The sequence below is a fragment of the Triticum dicoccoides genome, chromosome 3B, assembly GCF_002162155.2.
Source record: "Triticum dicoccoides isolate Atlit2015 ecotype Zavitan chromosome 3B, WEW_v2.0, whole genome shotgun sequence".
Lineage (NCBI taxonomy): Eukaryota > Viridiplantae > Streptophyta > Magnoliopsida > Poales > Poaceae > Triticum > Triticum dicoccoides.
In genome coordinates, this window is record NC_041385.1 from 153969212 (window position 1) to 153989465 (window position 20254).

General features: G+C 49.1%; 2 protein-coding genes across 2 annotated transcripts; one reads left to right on the top strand and one right to left on the bottom strand.

Annotated features, from left to right (window-relative positions):
- Nucleotides 1–15082: 15082 nt before the first annotated feature.
- LOC119281021 lies at nucleotides 15083–16048 on the top strand. The gene is made up of 2 exons (XM_037561673.1): nucleotides 15083–15631; nucleotides 15749–16048. Exons 1-2 carry the CDS (start codon nucleotides 15083–15085, stop codon nucleotides 15863–15865), a joined length of 666 nt encoding a protein of 221 aa, XP_037417570.1. The 3' UTR covers nucleotides 15866–16048.
- A 420-nt stretch (nucleotides 16049–16468) lies between these two features.
- LOC119281022 (probable carboxylesterase 15) lies at nucleotides 16469–17847 on the bottom strand. Its single transcript, XM_037561674.1, has one exon. It carries the CDS (start codon nucleotides 17634–17636, stop codon nucleotides 16641–16643), a length of 996 nt encoding a protein of 331 aa, XP_037417571.1. The 5' UTR covers nucleotides 17637–17847; the 3' UTR covers nucleotides 16469–16640.
- Nucleotides 17848–20254: the final 2407 nt, after the last annotated feature.

A 20254-nucleotide genomic window follows, 5' to 3' on the forward strand; every position in this document is an offset into this window, starting at 1 on the left:
CAGCTACTACCATGCATTGGGCCCGAAACCAATGGACCCTCTCGGCTTCTTATTCACCCTAGTTCTTCGTCCAGGAGTTGCAAGTAGTTTCTGGTGTTTGTAGCCTACTGGAGGCCGTGGACAGCGCTGACCGTAGGGGTGGGCTGTGATGCGGTAGGTACGTGGCCGGGTGTACCGAATACCCGTTAGGTATCTCGGGAACCCTGTTCACATCGTTCGGGGCCGTATGGGAAACCTCGGCCGGACTCCCTGCGGATGGAACCTGAATAGGCGATAAACCTGGACTGGAGGCTTAGGTGATTAGGTAGGTCGTGGCCGACACCCACGTTGGGCTTCCGCTTGAAGGTTGCCGAGTACATGTCGTGTAAACGACGATAAGTGGTGAGAGCGTGTATGAAGAAGTACACCCCTGCAGGGTTAACATGATCTATTCGAATAGCCGCGTCCGCGGTAAAGGACTACTTGGTTCCCTATACAGTTCATAGACAAGTAAATGGAAACTACTAAAAGCCTCAAGATAAGAGTGAGTGCCGAGGATGGCTCTTCCGTAGGAAGACGGAGGTGGATCCCCGGTAGTGTATTGAAGTGGTGAGTAGTGGACTCGTGTGCGCAAAACCATTTCAAGTTGGAGTATCGTAGGATAGTCTAGCCAAGAGTCAAAGCTGGCTTGCTGCAATAACTCCACCAACCCTTCTTGACAATATGCATGTATGTAGGATCTGATGTAAGTCTTGCTGAGTACCCTTGTACTCATGTTGCTATAATCTACATTTTACAGAAGACGCTGCAACCCCTTCTGATGGGTTCTATGTAGTCGTTGACATCAACGAGTAGGCTAAAGACCCAGGTGGTGACCCTGAGCTTGTGAAGGACCACGTAGTATAGCTAGGCTTCCCAAGCCTCTTTTATTTTACTAGTTGTCTGTACTCAGATAAGTTACTTCCGCTGCTGGTTTGTATGACTGTATGACTTGTATGTTGGGTCGTGAGACCCGTACCTTTGTGTATGTTATGTATGGCTCTGTGAGCCTTAAATAAAGTACTTGTGTCGTAGAGTCATGTTGTGATGCTTCGTTGTATTTGCACATATCGAGCATATTGTGTGTATGATTGAAATGCTTGGTATGTGTGGGATCTGACTATCTAGTTGTTTATCTTTAGTAGCCTCTCTTACCGGGAAATGTCTCCTAGTGTTACCGCTGAGCCATGGTAGCTTGCTACTGCTCTGGAACACCTAGGCTGGCCGGCATGTGTCCTTCTTCGTTCCTGTGTCTGTCCCTTCGGGGAAATGTCACGCTTTGAGTACCGGAGTCCTGTTAGCCCGCTACAGCCCGGTTTACCGGAGTCCTGCTAGCCCAGTGCTACAGCCCGGACCCACTTGCTGATGACCGACACGTTCGAAGTTGGGTCATGGATGCCTGTCCCTGTAAGTCTGTGCCACTTTGGATTTACGACTAGTCATGTCAGCCCGGGCTCCTTATCATATGGATGCTAGCGACACTATCATATACGTGAGCCAAAAGGCGCAAACGGTCCCGGGCAAAGGTAAGGCGACACCCGTGGGGATACCGTGCGTGAGGCCGCAAAGTGATATGAGGTGTTACCGGCTAGATCGATGTGACATTGAGTCGGGGTCCTGACAGCGTTGGCATCAGAGCCGGACTGCCTGTAGGTTCTCCAAGCCAAACTGGTCGATGTTGAGTCTAGAAATTCTTTAGTTATATGTAGGGGAATTGATTGTGGGATGGAACGTAAGGCTCTTTTTACTCCTTTATCTCATGACATTCTGATCTGAGTCAGTCCATTCTTCCACCGGGGGTTAAGGAATTAGGATCTATTCTCTCTATCAGGATCACGTGTTACCAATCAGTAGTACCTTATAAGTTTGATGGATACAAGCCTAGTTCAGTTCTACTATCACATTATGTTGTTAGAATGGATTCAGAACTTTGATATGATGATGTTGAGTGTGTACGAAATCCTTTGTCAAATGTCTCAAAATCCTTCTTGAGCATTCACAGCTGTTATGCTGCCGAAAATTTGCTAGAAATTCTAATGCCTTTGCATTATGATTGTGCTTTCAGATGGCCACTCGCGACCCCAATCAAGTGGTTCGCCTGACTCGATGCCTAGATGTACCCGGCCATACTGCCAAGTTGGTCAGGGTAATGACTGAGGCTGGATACCGCTGGTATCCTGAGTACACGGTCGAAGAGCAATTCCGAGACTTTAATCAAAGCCAGTATCTCTGCACTGTCAGGATATTTCCATCTTATCCTGGATCCACCGAGCCTCTTCACTGCTCCTATGGACTCGGGGTTACTATTGAGATGGCTGTGCAGGACGCCGCCTACTCTATGATGACCATTATGCGAGTCAGATCTGGTCTATTTCGGGACTCTGAATTCCGGTATATGCCAGGATCACTTCCGGGAGCACAAGGGTATCTCCAGGCTATTTATGCTGACCCCACTCAGGAGGATTCACGGACTCGCACCACTGCTGAGATGCTCGAGGATAAGGACCGTGAAAATCGGGCCTTGAGGTTAGAGCTCTTCAATACCCGTGCTGACCACTGGGCCACTTTGACTCGGTTCGCACCGGCGGTGCAAGCTGGATTCTCAGATATGCGCGATCTCTATCCTGTGAGATCTGCTCTGCCAGACGTGATGGTTTGGCGTGATGTAGGAGGCATCACCCCACCTCGCGGTCCCCGCAGGCCACCGTCTGTTGGTCCAAGGCCTCATCCTAGCCCCTATGGTCCACAAGCTCCGCGAGATCGTCTGTTTCCGGATGATCATGTTGAGCTTCCAGGCTATGGAGGTGACTTTTACGAGGACTACTACGGATCGGTCTGAGTTAGTGGTAGTATCACTAGTTCGCACTAACTGTGTCGTCTATCGTCCCGCGTGACTCGTGGGATATGACCTAGTTTGTACTCCTTCCGGGGGTGTAGAAAAATAATGTATAGGAGCTTGGAATGCCTCCGATGAGATGTAATCCTTTTTCACCGTAATAGTACTTTGTTTGGTCTTGTACTAAACCCTGTATGGTGTGTATGACGATGGAATAAAGAAGCAGTTTCTGTATTTACCATGTCATACGGATGATCATCTTGCATTCCGAATTATTCCTTACATTCTGTATCCTATGTCGGAATTTTATCATTCTGACTAAATCATCGTCTTGTTTACCTAGGATGGTCAACACGCGCGCTAACCCTGCTTCTCAAGAGCAGGCCGAAGGCAGTGAAGGTAGGAATGAAAATCTGCCTCATCCTCCTTCCCTAGCCGAGGTTATGTTGGAAGCTGAGAGAAACAAGCGGGAGACCAACCGTTTGCTGGAGCGTATTGAATAGATTACAGCACACCATCAGAGGGCTAACGTGGTGTCACTCAGTGATTTTATCAAATTGCATCCACCCACGTTCCACCACTCCGTCGAGCCTCTCGACGCTGATGACTGGCTTCGCAGTATCTCTCACAAGCTGCGTTCTGCGCTAGTAGCTGAGGCTGACAAGGTCACCTTTGCTGCATATCATCTTGAAGGCCCCGCCAGTCTATGGTGGGAAAATTATGGAGCTATGCGCCCAGCGGGCCATGTCACTACTTGGGCTGAGTTCAGCGAGGCTTTTCGTGAGCATCATATTCCGGAGGGTCTCATGGACCGTAAACGTGAAGAATTTTGCAGTTTCACCCAAGGCCGACTTTCTGTGGATGTTTACAGCAGGAAGTTTGGTAATCTCGCACGATATGCAACTGAGGAAGTGTCTACCGATGCCAAGAAGCAAGCAAGGTTCCGTAAGGGCCTTAGTCCTGAGCTTCGCCGCGACCTCCGTCTGCATGAGTGCACATCTTTTCAGAAACTTGTCAACAAAGCCATCAGTGCTGAAACTGGTCAGACTGACTATGACGCAACACGCAAGCATGGCCGTGATATGGGTTCCTCATCCGGTGCTGGTCCTCAGAAGCGCCGCGTGTGGGTACCCAACACCGCCCTGCCACCCAGGTTCACACCGAGGCCGTCTTTCCAGGCGCCTCGCCCCGTTCAACAGTCTGCACCGGCCAAGCCCTATGGGGGTCCAACTAACAATGCTCCTCCACGTACCAGTTCCGTGACTTGTTTCAAGTGTGGGGAATCTGGCCACTATATGCGTGAGTGTCCCCAGACCAACCCCAATCAATCTGCTAAAGCTGTTGGCCGTGGCAAGCCGACAGGAAAAGTATTCCACGCCAAGCCGGTCACCGTTACACGTGGCCATGTCAACTGTATCTCTGCCGAAGAAGCTCAAGAGGATCCCAACATCGTTCTCGGTACGCTTCTTGTTAATTGCCACCCGGCATCTGTTCTTTTCGATACAGGAGCCTCTCATTCTTTTATATCCGAAAATTATGCTCGTTTGCATAACGTTGCATTCTGTGACATGCCATCCACTATGGAAATTTTTACCCCTGGTTCTAGATGGCAGACCTCTAGGGTAAGTTATGGAAATGAAATCCAAGTCGACAGACTTGTTTTCCTCGCATCTTTGATAGCCCTTAAATTTTCAGATATTAATATCATTCTGGGTATGGACTAGATGTCAGCTCATCAAGCCAAAATTGATTGCTTCTCTAGGACTGTTCAACTCACCCATCCTTCGGGGAAGATAGTCAATGTCTTGACCCGAATAGCCAAGCGACAATTATATTCTCTTAACGCCAGCCCTTTGCCAGACCTTGAGGACGTTCCGGTAGTCCGTGACTTCCCGGATGTCTTTCCAGAAGAATTGCCAGGTGTTCCACCTGACAGGGATGTTGAGTTCGTAATAGACCTCATTCCAGGAACCGTTCCGATTGCTAGAAGACCCTATAAGATGGCACCCCTAGAACTAGCCGAGCTTAAGAAACAACTCGATGAGTCCTTGAAAAAGGGTTTCATCCGACCTAGTTCATCTCCGTGGGCTTGCCCCGTCCTATTCGTCAAGAAGAAGGATGGTACGGACCGGATGGTTGTAGATTACCGACCTGTCAATCTGGTCACAATCAAGAACAAATATCCGCTTCCCAGGATCAACGACCTGTATGATCAGCTCGCTGGATCCTCAGTCTTCTCCAAGATGGATTTGAGATTGGGCTACCATCAAATCAAAATCAGAAACGGGGACATTCCTAAAACGGCCTTTGTTACTCGTTATGGCCAATACAAGTACACCGTCATGTCCTTCGGTTTAACCAACGCTCCAGCCACCTTTTCTCGGTTAATGAACTCAATCTTCATGGAGTATTTGGATAAATTCGTCGTGGTTTACCTCGATGATATACTCATCTACTCCAAGAACGAGGAAGAACATGCCGAACATCTAAGGCTAGTGTTGAAGAAACTTCGAGAGCATCGCCTTTATGCCAAATTTTCTAAATGTGAATTCTGGTTGTCAGAAGTGACCTATCTGGGTCATGTAATATCTGGTAAAGGTATTGCTGTTAACCCCGAGCGAGTTCAAGCCGTCCTTAACTGGACTCCACCTGAATCGGTCAAGCAAGTTCGGAGTTTTCTAGGCTTAGCGAGCTATTGTCGTCGCTTTGTCGAGAACTTCTCCAAGGTTGCCAAACCTCTAACCGAACTCCTCAAGAAAGATAAGAAGTTCGAGTGGACTCCACAATGTGAGCACAGCTTTCAGGAACTGAAAAGACGCCTGACCTCTGCTCCCGTACTGGTACCGCCAGACTTCTCCAAAGACTTGGTTATCTACTGCGACGCCTCGCGACAAGGACTAGGTTGCATCCTTATGCAAGATCGACATGTAATTGCCTACGCTTCACGGCAATTGCACCCACATGAGGAGAATTATCCTACTCATGATCTAGAGCTTGCAGCCGTAGTCTATGCACTTAAGACCTGGCGACATTACCTCCTCGGTAATCGTTGCGAAATATTCACTGATCACCAAAGCCTGAAGTACATTTTCACCCAACCAGATCTGAATCTCAGGCAAAGACGTTGGGTTGAATTGATCACAGATTTCGATTTAGGAATAACCTACACCCCAGGGAAAGCCAACGTCATGGCTGATGCGCTAAGTCGTAAATCTTATTGTAACAATCTGATGTTACAACAAAGTCAACCACTTCTCCATGAGGAATTTCGGAAACTTAATCTTCACATTGTTCCTCAAGGTTTTCTTTCCACCTTGGTGGCAAAACCTACCCTTACGGATCAGATTATCAAAGCACAGAAGGTAGATCCGAGAATCTCCCGCATCAAGAGAAACATTCAGAAAGGAATTGCGAATTGCTTCTCTATTAATGATCAAGGGGTCGTATACTTCGGGAATCGACTAGTGGTTCCCAAAGTGCGAAACCTGAGGCGTTTGATCCTTAAGGAAGCTCATGAATCTCCTCTCACCATTCATCCCGGTAGTACTAAGATGTATCAGGACCTACGCCAGAGGTTCTGGTGGACTAGGATGAAGAGAGAAATTGCTCAGTATATTGCAAATTGCGACGTCTGTCGTCGTGTAAAAGCAGAGCACCAACGGCCTGCTGGCACCCTTCAACCCTTAGCTATTCCTGAATGGAAATGGGATAAAATTGGTATGGATTTCATTACCGGTTTTCCCAGGACCAAGAGAGGGAATAATGCTATTTTCGTCGTGGTCGATCGTCTTTCCAAAGTAGCCCATTTCCTACCGGTTCGTGAGAGTATAACCGCTAGTCAGCTGGCAGACTTATACATCTCCTGGATAGTGTCCCTTCATGGTGTTCCTTTGGAAATTAACTCGGATCGAGGAAGTCTTTTCACCTCTCGATTTTGGGAAAGTTTCCAAAATGCTATGGGAACTCGTCTCTCCTTTAGCACCGCCTTCCATCCTCAGTCGAGTGGTCAAGTGGAACGCGTCAACCAAATTCTAGAAGACATGCTTCGAGCCTCTGTTATCTCGTTCGGAATGGACTGGGAGAAGTGCCTTCCATTTGCCGAATTCGCTTACAACAACAGCTATCAATCTAGCTTGGGTAAAGCCCCTTTTGAAGTTCTCTATGGACGACGGTGTCGAACACCCCTTAACTGGTCAGAGACCGGGGAAAGACAATTCTTTGGCCCGGATATGATTCAGGAAGCAGAAGAACAAGTTCGCATCGTTCGTGAAAAGTTGAAAACAGCCCAATCACGTCAAAAGAGTCAATATGACCGAAAACATAAGGCTATGACTTTCGAGGTTGACGAGAAGGCTTATCTTCGGGTCACCCCTCTGAAGGGAACCCATCGTTTCGGTATCAAAGGCAAATTGGCTCCTCGTTACATTGGACCTTTTCGCATTCTCGCCAAACGAGGAGAAGTTGCCTACCAGTTGGAACTACCTCCGCACCTCTCCAGAGTCCACGATGTCTTCCACGTTTCTCAACTCAGGCGTTGCTTCTCGGATCCTATCCGTGAAGTGGACCACGAAACGCTTGATCTCCAAGATAATGTTACATATCGAGAGTACCCCGTTCGTATCCTCGATCAGGCCGAGCGCACCACTCGACGTCATAACATCAAGTTTCTCAAAGTACAATGGTCGCACCATTCTGAGGATGAAGCAACTTGGGAAAGGGAGGATCGTCTTCGACTTGAGTACCCCGCCTTCTTCCCGGAGGAACCCAAATCTCGGGGCGAGATTCTTTTGAGTGGGGGTGAGTTGTCACACCCTAGCTAGTCATGCATTAGAGTGTTGCATCATGTTTACTCTTTCATCAGAAACTTGAAATGGGGATCTGTGAAACCCTCAGAATCATTTTGAAAATGACCCAAATAAAAATTTCTCCAAAAGGGTCCAAGAAAATGCTCATGTTGCTCTCTGAAAATATTGGACAGAGATAAAAATCAAACCAATATTTTTAGTGGCTCATGGACATTTATTTTGGGCATTTGGAATTAATGCATAAATATTTGCATTGGAAATATATTTCTATATATATTAATATATGTCCAAATATTATGCCAATTACAAAGGAGCTCTGGAATAATATATCTAGCCCCTGCAAAAATTGGCATAAGTTAAAAAAATGATTTAATATATTATTTAAATCAAAACAAATGTCAGAAATTAGAAAACAGAAAAAAATAAAAGGGAGAAGCTTACCTGGGCTCCTCCCTGTGCAGCCCATCCAGCTGGCCGGCCCAGCCAGCAGGCGGCCCAGCCCGTCTCCCTCCTCTGTCGTCTTCGTCCCGACAGAGGGAGGGGAGTGTGGCCGGCGCGCGCGCGCGCCACCGCGCCACGCCACCTCTCTCCCTGCCTGCCTGCCCTCCCCTCCTCGCCTCGATGCCCCTGGACGACGCCACGCCTCCCCCCTGCTCTCTCTCACTCTCCCCCGGCTCTCCCTTCCTCTCCCTCGCTCTCTCTCTCACGGCCGAACACCACCGTCGCCGCCGTTCGCCACAGCAGCCGTCTCCGGCCACCCCTCGCTCCCCCGACTAGCTCAGAAGCTCCGCCTCGACCTCCTCTTCCTCCCCACCGCTTCACGGGCCTCCGGAAGCCCTGCATCGCCGCCACGTCGCCGTTCCCCTCTTCGGGCTCCGACCATCATCGCCGTCGAATTCGCCGTCTCCAGCGCGTCTCCGAGCCCGCTTCGACGCCCATTGCAACCGCGGTGAGCCCCCGAGTCGTTTCCCCCTTCTCCCCTGGTCTCTTTCGACCTCTAGGCCTTAGCCCCACCTTGGCCGAGAGCTCCACGCCGCCGGCGATGTCGCCGTCGTGGCCACGGTCACCGTAGCGCCCAACCGAGCACACTATCGTGCTCCACGCCTCACTAGGAGCACGCAGCACGCACCAACGCCTCCCCAAACCCCCTGCAACGCCGACTCCGACCGCACCCGAACTCCGGCCGCCGCAGCCGAGCTCGCCGCCGTCGACTCCGGCCACCCCAGGCCCAGCCACCACCACCGTTCGACGCGCGGGAGCAAGAGCTCTCCAACGAGCCCAAGAACGGCCTCGCCCGTGCCCTGTAGCGCGATCCCGCATCGCGCCGCCGTCTCGGGCCTCGCCGGCGTCACGTCACCGGTGGGTTTGACCCACTTTGACCACGGCAGGACCCCCTGAGTCCCTGACAGGTGGGCCCAGCCCTGTAGCTAATTAGGATTAGCGCTAACCACTGTTAGTTAACCCCCTGACACTGACCAGTGGGCCCCAGCGCCACTAATCCCTAATTAGGATTAATTTAACCCTGTTTAACCCCCCTATCACTGACGTGTGGGCCCCACACGTCAGGTTTGACCCCAGACAGCCGCAGTTGACCACTGACGTCATGCTGACATCATGCTGGCGCAATAATTATAATTTCTGGATTTAATTTAAATCAGGAAATTCCAGAATATTATTTAAACTTCAAAAATTCATAACTTTTATTCTGTAACTCCAAATTGGACAAATTATATATGAAAAATGATCAGAAAAATCCAATCTATCCATCTGTACTATTTTCATGCATGATCAAACAAGTTAAATTGATGTTTCAAACAGAACAAGGAAAAGCACTTTAAAAGGCCATATTTGAATTTGAAATTTGAATCCTTGATTCAAATTTGTTCAAACCCTTCTGGTTTTAGTTGCATTAGCCCCACACACTCATATTGCCATGTTTCATGCATGCATCATATTGTTGCACATTGTTTGGTGATGTTGTGTATCGATGTCCTTTGCGACAGGTTCTGCCTCCGAGGAGTACCGTGATTACCCTAACGAAGAACCGTATCAGTGCATCGAACCATCAGGCAAGCAACCAGCCATTGATCATATCGATACAATCCCATGTTCTCGCTCCTGCTCTCTTCTATTGCATTAAGACAACGCGTTTCAAACTGCTGTGTGCTACGGTAGTTGAACCCATTTCCTCTGCATGCCCTGTCATTGCCACAGTAACTAGATGAAACCCACTAGCATGTGTAGGAGTTGATTGAGCCATATGTATGTGTTGTTCCTACCTTGCTATGCCTGCTATGCTTAGAGTCGTGTCAGGTCTGGTTCATCTGGGCGATGGGCTAGAGTGAAATGTTATGTAGGTAATGAGAGTGGTGTGGTGAACACGATTTGGTAAAGGTATCGATGAGAGGCCATGTAGGAGTACATGGTGGGTTGTTTCATTGAAGCCGACCTTAAGCACTGAGATCTGTATGTGTGATTTAAGAATCAGCTACTACCATGCATTGGGCCCGAAACCAATGGACCCTCTCGGCTTCTTATTCACCCTAGTTCTCCGTCCAGGAGTTGCAAGTAGTTTCTGGTGTTTGTAGCCTACTGGAGGCCGTGGACAGCGCTGACCGTAGGGGTGGGCTGTGATGCGGTAGGTACGTGGCCGGGTGTACCGAATACCCGTTAGGTATCTCGGGAACCCTGTTCACATCGTTCGGGGCCGTATGGGAAACCTCGGCCGGACTCCCTGCGGATGGAACCTGAATAGGCGATAAACCTGGACTGGAGGCTTAGGTGATTAGGTAGGTCGTGGCCGACACCCACGTTGGGCTTCCGCTTGAAGGTTGCCGAGTACATGTCGTGTAAACGACGATAAGTGGTGAGAGCGTGTATGAAGAAGTACACCCCTGCAGGGTTAACATGATCTATTCGAATAGCCGCGTCCGCGGTAAAGGACTACTTGGTTGCCTATACAGTTCATAGACAAGTAAATGGAAACTATTAAAAGCCTCAAGATAAGAGTGAGTGCCGAGGATGGCTCTTCCGTAGGAAGACGGAGGTGGATCCTCGGTGGTGTATTGAAGTGGTGAGTAGTGGACTCGTGTGCGCAAAACCATTTCAAGTTGGAGTATCGTAGAATAGCCTAGCCAAGAGTCAAAGCTGGCTTGCTGCAATAACTCCACCAACCCTTCTTGATACTATGCATGTATGTAGGATCTGATGTAAGTCTTGCTGAGTACCTTTGTACTCATGTTGCTATAATCTACATTTTTTACAGAAGACGCTGCAACCCCTTCTGATGGGTTCTATGTAGACGTTGACATCAACGAGTAGGCTAAAGACCCAGGTGGTGACCCTGAGCTTGTGAAGGACCACGTAGTATAGCTAGGCTTTCCAAGCCTCTTTTATTTTACTAGTTGTCTGTACTTAGACAAGTTACTTCCGTTGCTGGTTTGTATGACTGTATGACTTGTATGTTGGGTCGTGAGACCCGTACCTTTGTGTATGTTATGTATGGCTCACTGAGCCTTAAATAAAGTACTTGTGTCGTAGAGTCATGTTGTGATGCTTCGTTGTAATTGCACATATCGAGCATATTGTGTGTATGATTGAAATGCTTGGTATGTGTGGGATCTGACTATCTAGTTGTTTATCTTTAGTAGCCTCTCTTACCGGGAAATGTCTCCTAGTGTTACCGCTGAGCCATGGTAGCTTGCTACTGCTCTGGAACACTTAGGCTGGCCGGCATGTGTCCTTCTTCGTTCCTGTGTCTGTCCCTTCGGGGAAATGTCACGCTTTGAGTACCGGAGTCCTGTTAGCCCGCTACAGCCCGGTTTACTGGAGTCCTGCTAGCCCAGTGCTACAGCCCGGACCCACTTGCTGATGACCGACACGTTCGAAGCTGGGTCATGGATGCCTGTCCCTGTAAGTCTGTGCCACTTTGGGTTTACGACTAGTCATGTCAGCCCGGGCTCTTTATCATATGGATGCTAGCGACACTTTCATATACGCGAGCCAAAAAGCGCAAACGGTCCCGGGAAAAGGTAAGACGACACCCGTGGGGATACCGTGCGTGAGGCCGCAAAGTGATATGAGGTGTTACCAGCTAGATCGATGTGACATCGAGTCGGGGTCCTGACAGCGTTGGTAGCTTTAGTTGCATTAGCCCAACACACTCATATTGCCATGTTTCATGCATGCATCATATTGTTGCACATTGTTTGGTGATGCCTGTGTATCGTTATCCTTTACGACAGGATCTGTCCCCGAGGAGTACCGTGACTACCCTAACGAAGAACCGTATCCGTGCATCGAACCATCAGGCAAGCAACCAACCATTTGATCATATCGATACAATCCCATGTTCTCGCTCCTGCTCTCTTTTACTGCATTAAGACAACGCGATTCAAACTGCTGTGTGCTACGGTAGTTGAACCCATTTCCTCTGCATGACCTGTCATTGCCACAGTAACTAGATGAAACCCACTAGCATGTGTAGGAGTTGATTGAGCCATATGTATGTGTTGTTCCTACCTTGCTATGCCTGCTATGCTTAGAGTCGTGTCAGGTCTGGTTCATCTGGGTGATGGGCTAGAGTGAAATGATTATGTCGGTAATGAGAGTGGTGTGGTGAACACGATTTGGTAAAGGTATCGATGAGAGGCCATGTAGCAGTACATGGTGGGTTGTTTCATTGCAGCCGACCTTAAGCACTGAGATCTGTATGTGTGATTTAAGAATCAGCTACTACCATGCATTGGGCCCGAAACCAATGGACCCTCTCGACTTCTTATTCACCCTAGTTCTCCGTCCAGGAGTTGCAAGTAGTTTCTGGTGTTTGTAGCCTACTGGAGGCCGTGGACAGCGCTGACCGTAGGGGTGGGCTGTGATGCGGTAGGTACGTGGCCGGGTGTACCGAATACCCGTTAGGTATCTCGGGAACCCTGTTCACATCGTTCGGGGCCGTATGGGAAACCTCGGCCGGACTCCCTGCGGATGGAACCTGAATAGGCGATAAACCTGGACTGGAGGCTTAGGTGATTAGGTAGGTCGTGGCCGACACCCACGTTGGGCTTCCGCTTGAAGGTTGCCGAGTACATGTCGTGTAAACGACGATAAGTGGTGAGAGCGTGTATGAAGAAGTACACCCCTGCAGGGTTAACATGATCTATTCGAATAGCCGCGTCCGCGGTAAAGGACTACTTGGTTGCCTATACAGTTCATAGACAAGTAAATGGAAACTACTAAAAGCCTCAAGATAAGAGTGAGTGCCGAGGATGGCTACCTTCTTCCTAGTCTAAATTCTACCCGCCTCTTCCTAAATCGCGCGATACCCATTTCCTCACTTCTGCACCTACTTGCCATGGACGACGCCTCTTCCGTATCCTCTGGTGCAAACACTAAACCCTTCACCGTTGCGATTAAGCAAGTTCCAATCTGACAACATGTTCCCATCATTCTCGACCTCCAGGAATCCAACTACACATTGTGAATATCCACGATGGTCTTCCGCATGTATGCGCTCACCATTGACACTCCACCAATGCCCGCATGTGCCTCTCCTATCTCGATTGGACATCATTCAACTCATGAATCATCAATTGGGTGTACACCACCACCTCCTCCTAGGAGACCCTCACCATCATTTTAAGACCCGATGATACCACCTACTCCGCCCAGATTGTCGTCCACAACCTCTTCCTTGGTAACCGTGCTCATCATGAGATCTATGACCTACACAAATTCCATAGTCTCTATCAAGGTGATTTCTCCATTGTGACATATTGTAGCAGGCTAAAGTAGCTCGAGGACACTCTTCGGAACATCGTCGGCTACCACACACCGATGAGCGTTGTCCTCAATGTCATCACTGGCCTAAAATCAGGCTTCAATCGTCGGTCTTTCACCAACATGTCCTTGCGTGGGCCGTCATCCTTCCTCTACTATCGCTCCTTCCTCGAGCAAGAGGAGTGGAACATCACCCACATCAACGCAATGGAGGACGAATCTACCCTCCGCATCCACGCCCATGGTGACTCATGTTGTCCCCAAAATTCAATGCTAGAGTTGTTAGGACTACACGAGCCAACATGGGCTTCGACGTGGATGGAACGACAATTTAGAAAGGATGACAACCCGTGCAAGGGATTGCTGGTGATAGACATATTGAAGTTAGAGCTTGAGGTTTCTGACGAAATTAAGGACGAGGCCCTGGCTTGTGATGTTCTAGCCGACATGCATCATGGTGTGTTCGTGAGATGATTTAGCTTGCTGCATTATTATGTGATAGAGAGACCACCTTGGTAGAAATTGTATAATTTGTGGAGGGCATATATTGCATGATGAGAACGGTTGTTGAGGAAGAGGTTGTGAACGACAAGCTAGAGGAAGTACGTAGTCTCATCAGGCTTCATGATGATGTCGAGGATTTCCTAGGAGATGGGTATACACCTAGTTGATGATGCAAGAGTTGATAGATATATAATGAATGACGGTGAGGCGCATACGGTCATCGACAGAGCATTCGACGTGGTCGGTGAGCCCGTATGTGCAGAAGACTGACATGAATAGGGAGTACCACATATTGTAGTTGGATTAATGGAGGTCAAGGGCAACATGAACATGTTGCTGGATGGGCACATGTTGGATCGCAAGGGTAGAGGGGGAGGGTTGGTGTTGGCGCCGAAGGAGATGGAAGATGCGTTGTCCATGGTAAGCACGTGTGGAAGCGAGGAAACGAGTATCACAATAATTAGAAAGAGGTTGATACTATGTAAGAGTTTATACTGGGAAAAATATTATATATACCCATGTACATGAGTGAGAAGTACCTAACTAACCTAGCTAGGAACGGGTTAGATCATATGGACTAGGACAACAACACAATCATGCACTAACAACACTAGCATTATCCAACAGGTATCCATACAAGCACGTTGAAAAACTCTTAAAATCTCAGCCCCAGTCTAAACTCTTACAATCTAAACCATTTAATACTCCTTCCGTCCCAAAAAATAAATGTCTTGACCTTAGTACAACTTTGTACGAAAGCTAGTACTATAAAGTTGAGACACTTATTTTGGGACGGAGGAAGTAGTATATATGCATTACACAAAGCATCCATTTACATGTAATAAATGAAATATAAAATTTCCAACAAATCTTGGTAGTTAAAAAATGTTTATCTAGTGGTATTGGTTGGGTGATTTGTACGTAGCTTGTGGGTTACATTTCATATTATCCACTAATCTGAAATTTTCTGCTCACACGTAGATCTCTTTGTGTTACAGTTTAGAAAGATGGTATTGCTCCATCTGCTTTAATTCTTGGAAAAATCAACTTCTTTTCGATGATACAGAGATGCATGTTTTCTTGTTAATTAACGTTGCTCACTCAGAAGGTTTCAATTGAACTACAACAGAATAGCACGCCTACTATGGAGTTATCGATGAAGCTCATGATCGACACCAAGTCTCAGAAGGTGTGCTTTGCCGAGGCCGGAAGCGACGTCGTGGAGTTCCTCACCGGCCTCCTGTCCCTGCCGCTGGGCACCGCCCTCGACCTACTGACCAAGGAGCGCTTGGTCGGCAGCATCAGCAACGTGCTCAACAGCGTGGAGAAGCTAGATGCGAACTACAAGAGCAAGATGCGGTGCCTTAGCCCGGCCGTCAACCCCGCCGCGCTCCCCCTCCTACAGCAGCTGTTGGACACACAACTCAGCAACGGTGACACCTACACATGTGGAGCCTGTGGATATCTATCGGCGATAGATGACAGAGTCTGCCCTAGATGCAAATGTTATATGCGCAGGGCTATGACGGTCGCCGCCGGAAAAAACGGGACCACGCCGGTACCTGTGGGCATGTACACTGTCGGGGATGACCTGTCCGTGACTTCGGCCTCTTTTTTCGCGACGATCTCGCTGTTGGGCATCAAGGATCTCAGCGCCTTGCAGGAAAAGACAGTGAAGATCGGCAAGGAAGAGGTACGCAGTGCTCTAATTTCTTTAGAGTCTTTGAACTTTTAAGTGGTGGTTTTGCTCAAGTTGGTGATTTACTTTTTTTTATGTGTGTTTGTGTATGTATGGATTCTTTTAATGTAGGCACTAGAGATATTTGCTGCTTCCCTCAAGTCCAAGACCGTCCTGTCGGATGTCTTTCTACCGAAGAAGAATGCTCGCCTCAAGAGAGAACATCCCGAGGGAGTCATTCACATATGACTTGGTGCTCCCTATTTTAGAATTCCAAATACCTTCTGTTTTCGATATCATATTTATGAGGAAGGAGTCATATGTGAGTGACTTGGAACTACTTTCACTTACTGCCATAAGTTATTCATAGTGAATTCCAAATTTTACTCCCTAAGTGTCAATTTGGGATATTTCTTGCCCTATTTGAGGAGTATAAAAATTGTCCTAGTTTATACCATAGTTAAGCAAGTTGGTCTAGTTTTATCCATTTTAATGTTTTGCATCGTTCTGCCAACTAGGGTCCATTGTTAATTTGACATAGATAGATGAGTCAGCCCTCACATCGGCAGAGGAATTGTGCAAAATGCGTCCGGCGTGATAACCACACCCGAGCCAGTCCCCTCTCCGTCGACGCGAGGTAGGGATTTTAAACCAGCGATGGTGACAGCAGCTAGAGGAAGCGACGGCGGCTGTTAGGGAAGTCGAATTGCTCATAAATTATTTATGTCATGAGGAATCAAGATTATGCTTATATTAGTTTTCGTGTCCTTTTGTGTTGAAATAGTTTAGGAATATTAGTTTCAATGAAATCTGGAGAAAGTCGAAAGATCTCAACACATCCACAACATCACTAATGAGACAGCACAGAACATCTCACATACGGTTTTCACTTTTCAGACCACTTTCAGAATGCAGTTCTTCCATCAAATGGTTCGTTAGGTTGTGCGGCTGGATTTACATTATTGCAAGTAAAAATCAAACGACTTGCACAAAAGGATCAGGAGATCACCAAACACTTCAACACTCAGTGGGACGTACTATTACGTGTGGTATCTGTGTACACGAACCGCTTGAGGACACGCATCAGCTCGTTGGCTGCCTCGCCGAACGGCCGGAGGACAGAGAACCCGTGCTGTTCTCCGGCGAATTCGGCCACCTCCACGGCCTTCCCCATCTCCCTCAGTCTCGCGGCGTACCCCATCACGCGGTCGCGGAGCACGTCGCTCTCCGGCGCCACCACGGACGCAAGGCTGGGGCTCTCCGGGCCGAACGGGTTGGCCACCGGGTGGTCCCTGTTCGTCCCCACCGGAAGCGACATGCGCCAAAACATGTCGGATCCCTCGACCGTCAGGGACACGTCCGCCGGGGGGTCAGCCTCCGTCGCCGTCCGCTTGGCACCACCGAAGAACGCAGAGATGAGGACGTACCCGGCGATATGCACCGGGTGGACGTCTTGCTGCGCCGAGGCGACCTGGACCGTGACGTGGTGGGCCAGGTTGGTGCCCGCCGATGCGCCGGAGATGAACGTCCGGCCAAAATCGGCCGTTTCAGCGAGCCACGGGTCAGCGCCAACTCCGAGCTCGGCCTGGCCGCACAGCCAGGAGAGGAAAGCCGCGCCGTCCTCGATGGCCGCGGGGAGGCGGTGCTCGGGGGCGAGGCGGTACTGGACGGACAGCACGACCGCCGGGAGCTCGGCGGCGGCGCGGAGGCAGTAGGTGTGGAAGTGTGGCTGCGCGAAGGAGCCGATGCAGTAGCCACCGCCGTGGAAGTACACCAGCACCGGGAGCTTGGGGCCACCGGCCGTCGTCACCGATGGCGACGGCCTGTACACGCGGACGCTAAGGCCGCGCGGCGCGTGGTACATGGCGTCCTTCCACTGCACGCCGGGGACGTCCGGCAACGGGTCCTTTGGCCAGAGCACGGCTTCGTCGCCGCGGACGACTGAGCCGTCGCTGAGGAGCTTGACGACGCTCGGCAGGTCCTCCATGACCTGCGGTGCTGCGGTGTCTTCGCCGGACATCGTGTGTGTGTGATGGATCGGTGCCGTCGGACGCCCGGCAGGTTGTCGCGATTCCTGAATCAATGGGGCATCGGATTTATATATATTATTAGTGCTCACGAAGGTTCCTGTCGATCAGACGGCACGCTCGCACTGGTGGCAGCTCTGGTCTTCTCGAGGTGTGAAAGAGGCTGGAAGCGCATGAGAGGATGTGGCGAAGATTACAGAAAGGTTAGGGTTCGGTTAGGTGTGGATTGATTTTCAAGCTAACTAGTAAGATCAGATTACAGAAAGGTTAGGATTCGGTTAGGTGTGGAGTAACTAATTACAACACACGCCACATCCTAAACTAGCACGGTTTATATACACACCGTGATGTACAATGTTTAACACCCCCTCAATCACAACTATCTAAGTTGAGATTACGTCTAAAGATCTCCAGTTGCCGCAGTGAGAGTGGTTTAGTAAAGTCATCCGTCACTTGATCACCAGTAGGAACAAACAGAATATTCAAAAGCTTGTTAGCCACCCTCTCACGAACAAAATGATAATCAACCTCAATGTGCTTCGTCCTAGCATGAAAAATAGGATTGGCAGAAAGATAGGTAGCACCAAGATTGTCACACCAAAATGACGTTGCAGATGAGTGACGAATGCCCAACTCTGTTAATAAATTCTGGACCCAAATAATCTCAGCAGTAGCATTTGCTAAGGCCTTGTACTCAGCTTTTGTACTCGATCTAGACACAATAGCTTGCTTACGTGCACTCCAAGAAATCAAATTACCACCAAAGAACACTGCAAAGCCTCCAGTGGACCGCCGATCATCAGGACAACCTGCCCAGTCTGCATCTGAAAAAGCACTAACAAGTGTAGAGTCTGACTTAGCAAGTTTGAGACCATGACTCTTGGTTGCCTGGAGATACCGAAGAATTCTTTTTACTGTTGTCCAATGAGTACCAGTAGGCGCATGAAGGAACTGACAAACTTTGTTGACTGAGAAACAAATATTTGGTCTGGTTAAAGTCAAATACTGCAGAGCTCCTACAACACTCCTGTACCTGGTGGAGTCCTCAGCTCCAAGCACCTCTCCGTCATGAAGAGACAATTTCTCTGGAGTAGACAAAGGAGTTGGAGAAGGCTTGCAGCCTTTCATGCCCACTTGCTCAAGGATATCTTGCACATATTTTTCTTGAGACAAAACAATTCCACTAGCAACATGCTTTACCTCAATCCCAAGAAAAAAAATGGAGACTGCCCAAATCCTTGAGCGCAAAATCCATGCGCAGATCCTTAAGAAGAGCTTCAACTGCTCTAGAGGAGGAACTTGTGACAATAATATCATCAACGTAAATAAGCATAAAAATGGTGACTTCATGCCGATGATAAAAGAATAACAGGGTGTCTCCCTTGGAAGCAGAAAAATCGAGAGACTGTAACTTGGAGTACAGACGATAATACCAAGCTCTAGGTGCTTGTTTCAAACCATAAATTGCTTTATCAAGCTTGCAGACATGTCGTGGTAAAGCTGAACTTTCATACCCAGGAGGCTGCCTCATAAAAACCTCTTCTTCTAGAACACCGTGTAAAAACACGTTCTTTACATCTAGTTGTTGCATGCACCAATTTCTAGATATTGCAACTGAAAGAATTAACCCGATAGTAGCAGCTTTGACCACAGGACTAAAGGTGTCCTCATAATCAATTCCGTACCTTTGCTTGAAACCTTTGGCCACAAGACGTGCCTTGTACCTGTCAATTATGCCATCAGATTTCCGCTTGACCTTGTACACCCATTTGCAGTCAATTACGTTCCTCCCTCTGACTGGTGGGACCAAGCGCCATGTTTTGTTCTCAACGAGAGCTGAAAATTCTTCATCCATTGCCTGTTTCCACTTGGGATCACCAAGAGCATCCTACAGATTCTTCGGTTCACCTGTGGCACAAAAAGAGCCCCAACGAACACAACCATCATTATAAACCTTGGGTTTGGCAAGACCACTTTGTGACCGAGTGTGTGAGCGGGCAGGAGGAGGCGGAGCTGGCCGAGCTTGATATATTTGGAGAAGGTTGTGTGTAGATGACACGACGGAGTCAGACGAAGCAGACACAGCCGCAGAAGATCTCAAATCCGCTGCCTGCAGAGAACCAGACGGATCTGGTGCGGCAGCCGATGGCGAACTGCCACTTGGCAGTTCCAGAGTGGGCGCAGTATGGGAAGGGATTCGCACTGCACAGGAGTCCGGGCTCCCCGCCCCGCTGACGCCACGTGGGCCTCGCCCAGCCGACCCGCCAGGGGACCACGCACCATCCCACGCGGGGGACATCGCAGGGGTCGGCCCGCCAGCAGACAGCGCATCAGTGCGCCCGCCTGGCCCGCCTTGTCGCCCGCCTGGCAGCGCAGATCCCGGCTAGGATTCGCCTGACGTGCCAGGCGACATAGATCCCGCGGTGGATTCGCCTGGGATCGTTGTAGCGACCGATCCCGAGGCCTCCTGCGGATCTTCTATGGAGCTCCCTGTTTGCTGCATAAAATCATAAGAAGTTTAGCCAAAAACTTCAGTATTTTGCTGCCCTGTTTCCTGCACACTTTCAGCTAGGTTATTGGCATTAGGCATAGGCATATGATCAGCAACAAA